At 32.1% G+C, this 6,552-nt stretch overlaps 1 protein-coding gene across 1 annotated transcript; it reads left to right on the top strand.

Annotated features, from left to right (window-relative positions):
• The first annotated feature begins 1,961 nt into the window (after positions 1-1,961).
• LOC131028689 (uncharacterized) lies at positions 1,962-5,298 on the top strand. Its single transcript, XM_057959025.2, has 3 exons — positions 1,962-2,770; positions 4,160-4,216; positions 4,352-5,298. The coding sequence occupies exons 1-3, from the start codon at positions 2,507-2,509 to the stop codon at positions 4,703-4,705; spliced, it is 675 nt and encodes a 224-aa protein (XP_057815008.2). The 5' UTR covers positions 1,962-2,506; the 3' UTR covers positions 4,706-5,298.
• The last annotated feature ends 1,254 nt before the right edge of the window (positions 5,299-6,552 follow it).

Raw genomic sequence — 6,552 nt, 5'->3', positions numbered from 1 at the left:
CTCTTCAATCAACAGACTAAGAGGCAGGGTCCACTCCTTAGCCACTAATTGGATTTACTTTCCTGTTATTTTGTATGAGAATTGATATAGTTACGTAAAGAGAAGACACGGTCCTGTCGCCAAGATACCACAAGTCTTGTCGCCAGGATACAATAGCTCCTGTCACCAAAATTGTTTAACTGCAAATTCTATATTATGTCCTTCCATGTTTACCATTAGGTTTTGAGTGATATTTGAAGTATTCTAGTGATTTAAATGCGTTCAATTTAAACAAAATTCAAAGTGTATTTATTAGAATTTAAAGTGTGTGTTTCTAAAATAGGACTTAAAAGGTGTGTTGTTAAGAATAGGATTTAAATTGTGTTTTTCACGATTAGTTATCCATTTCATGACACTTTACTTGCTATTTTAAATCTTTAGGTATAAAGTCTTACATTTTTCCAAGCTTATGTTTCTAAGCTTATGTTCTTCATATTGACATTAAAGAACAAATTGAGGAAGACAATTTAATTAATGCTATAATATTTCCATAATCCATGCTATTATTCACTTATTTCTTCTGGATTCGATTGTGTATGCAAATTTTTATAATCAACGTTTTGAATCACACTTGGTGATTCGTCATCAGGATGAATAAGAATTCCAAGGAGATGAAAGAAGAAATAAGTGAATCGTGGAGTTCATATTCATCTCCTTCAAATTCTTATTCATCTTGATGATGAATCACACAAAATTTGCATATACAATCGAATCCAGAAGAAATAAATGAATAAGAAAATTTAAGCCAAAGATTGATTTAAGCCAATTAAAAGGATAGTTTTACCCCAATTTTAATCCATTGTTTTGTCCCAACATAAATAATATCTTGATAATTTTCTTTCATGTAAAATGAGTCAACTTTCCATGTGTTTCATATCTTCTTTACATACTAAACTCAATCATTTTTGTTTTTTGAAATAGTTTATATGCAATGAATTTTGTGGACAATTAGAATTAAATCAATTGCCTCAAGATTAAAGATAGTAAACAATTTATAATTACTAGTAGTATGCATTATACCTTATAAATGAGACATGGACCTTGTCTAGGACATTTGCCATATAGCATGTTGATGATTATATTATTTTAATTATTTGATGCAAAGAATTTAATGCCTAGGCTAGTTATCATGAAGAGAATAAATGACTTAAATTTTTTTGTATGAACATAGGGTAATATTGCATAATTTATTGTTTAATACTTTGTTTGCATAAATAACTTATTTAGATCCTATTAAACTTATTCTTTATATGGAAGTCTTCTAAAATTGAATGAATAGTGAAATAATGATAAATATTTTTTTTTCATACTTAATATTATATCAACCAGTAGATTAGAGATTTTATGTTATGAAATCAAACTTGGACTTAAATTCAATTTTATATCAAGAAATTGAGCTAAATAGATGATTGGATATATGATGGATGAAATTGAGCTAAATAAATGATTGAATAAATGATAGATGAAATTGAGCTAAATAAATGATTAAATAAATGATAAATAAAACCAATTCATAAAATTGTGTGAAAATATAATGAAACTAATTCAAAAGAAATATTGACTTTGAACATAAAAAACATGTTACTTTTATATCAATTAATAGGTATATAAAAACTATTGATGAAATGGAATCTAAGATAGTAGATCACTACAAAAATATTCTTCCACCAATAACTCTGGCACCGCCCAAACAGTAAATCAAGATGGGATAGAAACGTAATTAAGAGTTTGAGACATCAAACGTCCTGTTAATCAATTTAACTATGACTCTATCGGCCGGCCTTATCATCAATGTTCCACAAAACAATAACAAAAACAACATCATGCAAGTTTGGTCAGGAGGCGTGTTTCATTGGAAACGTGCAGAGAATTCAGCAATAAGAGTGCGTATATATATTTTCCGACAACCTTGGAAGACGATGCTATCATACCTGCTAGTTATAGCTAACTGTTTAACTTCAATGGCGAAAAGTACGCTCGAAAGAAACTCGAAGTAATGATGTACGTTCAGTTAATGTTAAAAGTGATAGGAAGCAGAAATAATCTGAGAATACTAGTCCTCCTCCTCTTTTCTTCCGCTATTCCCCACGCGCTTTCCACAATAATTACATAAGTACTCTTCCCTTTATATACATGTGCAATTTCAACCCCTAGGTTTAAACACAAGGATCTTCATCAGCCCAGCTAAAAAAATTTCTTAACAGGTCGTGGATTTGGAGAACCCCATTTCCTAATGGGGTATCAAATCTCGTTTTGTTTTCTATAGTGTTTGCTGATATGAGCTGGGTTATTTTTGAATATCAAACGGTTCAACAGCTAAAGGCAAAGTTTGGTCAATTCAAGTAAGATATTTATTTATTACTTTTAGGTCTGACTGAAGTGTGAAATTGCCATTTACTATTTGAGACTTCTGTTATTTGAGTGGAGGAGATGTGATATGAGGATAATTTTATAGGGAAGGGAAAGCATGGGTGGTCGGACAAGTTTTGATGTGTGCTTTTGCTTGGGTTTTGATCTGAATCTGAATACTTTTTCAAGGTTGGATGTGAAGTCCTTGGGCAGATGTATTGCTGTGTCAAAGGAGTGGAAAGAGGTTGCCGTGTCGGATGCTTTGTGGGAGAAACACACAAGAGAATTGTGGGAAGGGAAGGTTTATATTGATCCAAAAGCTCTCCGGCCTAGTCTTCGTCCAGTAGAGGCTTTTGCTATTTCTATAAGGGAAAGCCGCCGGGTGAGAGCACTTTTTTTTTTTTCCCTTCTCATTTCTTCATTCTGTTTGATTCTGCACTTAACTTGCTTGAGTTTTACACATTGATAAGCTTTTCATGGTGGGCATAAACAATCCATGTGTTGTAATATATTCAAAGGTTATCTATAAGGAAATTCCTTGTTTTCATCTAAGTAAACCAGAGACAGTAAACGAGCTTATAATTTGGGGATTAAGTAAAAGTTGGTGGTTGTATATGCTTTTCCTCTCAGTGCCTTCCTTAGCACAACAAGTAGATATACCCAAAAGACATTGAAATTTTAGCTCGACTGTAACTAAAAAAGTTCAGTTTTTGGCATCTTGAGGCTGCCAACAATAACCTGAGAAAATTCTTTAGTAATCATCCATGGTCACTTCTTTTATAGAATTGAAATTTCTTCTGTAACTTTTCACGAGACCATTCAGAATCTGTGGCACCAAAATAGTTCCAATCAAATTTGTAGAACAAATTAGTGTTATTTATTTTATATTTTATAACATTTTTTTAAGGTTAAATGTTTTTATATGCTGATCTCATTTCTAATATAAACATTCAATAATAATTTAAACTTCGATAATAAAAACAACACCATCACAATTTAATTATCACACAACCTTTTTCTTTTAATTAGATTTGAAAAATAAACACAAATTCTCAGTAGTTTTTGCCCAAGTTGGATGGCTTAGATGTTTACCCATTTTTAGACAGTATGGTTGCAAATTATGGTCGAACATGGAGATTAACTAGGATTAGACGGAAAACATATCAAATCATTTATGAGTTATTCGGCGCTACAGTACCGCAGTTATGAATCAATCCGGCCTTCTTTTAGAAAGGCCATAGGATTATATGGTTAGAACAGTGTAACCACTAATATTAGCGAGTCACTTGACTGCAGATAAAGATATCAAAACTAGTTTGTTGAGTGCAAAATACTTCAGTATTTTCACAAACAGTTATTATTCGGATAAGTAATTTAACAATAATATCTTTTGAAGATTTATCTGGTGAGGAAAAAGTTAAGAGAATAGGAGAGTTCATTAATTAACCACGTCTACTGTGCCACAAACCATCTTTTATCAAGTTTATGAAAAATATCTCTGTATTCTCACAAACAGTTATTATTCGGATCAAGTACATTAATAATTTAACAGCAATATCTTTTCATGATTTATCGGGCCAGAAGAAGATTAAGAAAATAGGTGAGTTCATTATCAAATTAAACAACAATATCTACCATCCCACAGTTAAACATCCTCTATTCTATTGTATTCTATTCTGATTTTTTACAAAATGCTTTTCGATTTTTTTTTCAATACAGAGTTATCCTTTCTTACCTTATTCTCACACTAAATTTATATGATGATTTGCAGACAAGGTTGACTATGGAGGAGATTTGCAGTTTCACCTGGACAGTGCATTTCAAATCCGTAAGACATCATATTATTAAAAAAAAGCGAAAGTCTTAAGTAGTTTAATTTTGTAATCAGCATTCAGATACAATAGGTATTGCATATACATGAAAATTTTAATCATGAATATAAATTGTTTTTGGTTTTTGGCAGAATGCACCAGCATATTGGCTATCGATGGATCCAATTTATAATGGACTGCCTCCAATGCAACGGTTTTTTCATCCTGACGGTTATGTAAACCCAGGATCCAATGACCCCGTTTGGGGAGGCCATGAATGCAATTGGAAGTTTGTAAATGTGGGAGGAGAACGAGTGAATGTGCGAATAAACAGCTGGCTCAGCTTGCAGGTTGAGCGCACACCAAAATGGGGATGGACTATGAACAATTTACTGGTTACTTATAGCACGCCAAATTGTTTCCCGGTGGGTTCCCCATCTGAGAGTCACGGATGCCAACAATCCGGCACTTCAATCTGCCACTACCCAAAGAGTCGGAAAGAATGACAAATAAGCAGGATTTTGAATTGTGCTTCGCCACCCGGTTTTATAACTGATGCGAGATGTCGTATATATGAGAGTCATTGTATTCAGTTTTGTTTCCCTTTAATCCGGTGATCGTTTGATTGTGTATCAAAGTGAGCTTGCTTTGACGGTTACAGACGTTCATTGAGAAGAGTTGAGATTTCCATGATCTTCTACGGTTATATAGATTATTTGTAGTTGCGTGCCCTTCTTTGGTTTCTATGGCGGTTTATATAAGGACTCAGATTTCTTTTTGAGTTGGCACTGTTAAAACGGATTCTCCGAAGAACAGGATGAAGGTGCATGAACCTTAATACTGAAATCATATTTTATTCGGAAGAAACTGTAATATCATTTACGCTTCTCAATCTGCGAATAACGGGATGAATGTGCATGAATCTCATTTACTGTAATATCATTTATGCTTCTCAATCTCCGAATAACGGGATAAATGTGCATGCACCTCAATTACTTTAATATCACTTATGCTTGTCAATCTCCGAATAACGGGATGAATGTGCATGAATCTCATTTACTGTAATATCATTTATGCTTCTCAATCTCCGAATATCGGAATGAACCTCATTTACTGTAATATCTTTTATGCTTCTCAATCTTCGAATAAAGGAATGAAAGTTCATGAACCTCATTTACTGTAATATCATTTATGCCTCTCTGTTTCTTTAAGGTTTATACATTCACATGAATGCAAAAATGTGTAAATTTATGCCTCTGTTTCTTTAAGGTTTATACATTCACATGAATGCAAAAATGTGTAAATTGTTTGTGACATTTAAACTAGTTTACCTATATTTAAAAAATTTAGGTAAAATAGGCGGAAAGATATCTTATCAAGAAGAATTTATCACCTTAAGATTAACTCTAATTAATCTCTAGTTAAAATCTAACCCTAACCTTGATTTCACTCTAATCATATTTTAAACTAGCACTAACCTTGACCCTAATTGTAATTAAATTTATAATCTTAAATATAATTAAAATCTAATATTTTAACTCTTAGTAAATCCCAACCCAAATTGAAAACTAACCTTAAACTTACCTAATTAAACCCTAAGCCTAAACTCATAATTTCCCCTAATTGATCTCTAACCTTACCTTAATCATAACCCTGATTAAACTTAAATCCTAATCCTAACTAAACCCTAACCCTAATGATAATAGAACTATAATCATAATTTAACCCTAACTCAAAGATTCCTCTATAACACTTAACCTCAAATTTAACTTAATTAAACCCTATCCCAGACCTTAACCATAATTCAATGCTAATCCTAATCATATCTCTAATTCTTATTCTAACCCTAGCCCCAAATCCAATTCTAACTTTAACCATAATCATAACTCAATAGATAATATTAACCTTATACCTAACCCTTATTAAACCCTGATCATAATTCTAATTGAATGTTGAATCTACTTTAACTCCAACCCTAACCATAACCTTAACCCTTATTTAACCCTAACCCTAACCTAATCTTGAACCTTACCTTATTTGAATTCTAACCATAATTTAATCCTAACCCTGTAAATGAAATATTCATATTCTAACATAAATTACAAACTAACCTTAACCCAACCTTAACCCTAGCTCAATACTTTCCCCTAATTTAATTGTAACTCAACCTTAACCCTAATTGATCATATAACTCTAATTGAATCCTAACCTTAACCCTAACCATATGTGAATTATAATTATAATTTAACCCTAACCCTAACCCTAACTCTAAGATTTCTCCTATAACTCTACTTTAACCCTAACCCTAATTAGTAACCATAACTTCAACCCAAAGTAACGCTAAGCAAATTGA

The sequence above is a fragment of the Cryptomeria japonica genome, chromosome 1, assembly GCF_030272615.1.
Source record: "Cryptomeria japonica chromosome 1, Sugi_1.0, whole genome shotgun sequence".
Lineage (NCBI taxonomy): Eukaryota > Viridiplantae > Streptophyta > Pinopsida > Cupressales > Cupressaceae > Cryptomeria > Cryptomeria japonica.
Note: the sequence above shows the minus strand (reverse complement) of the source record. Positions and strands in the feature narration are given on the sequence as shown.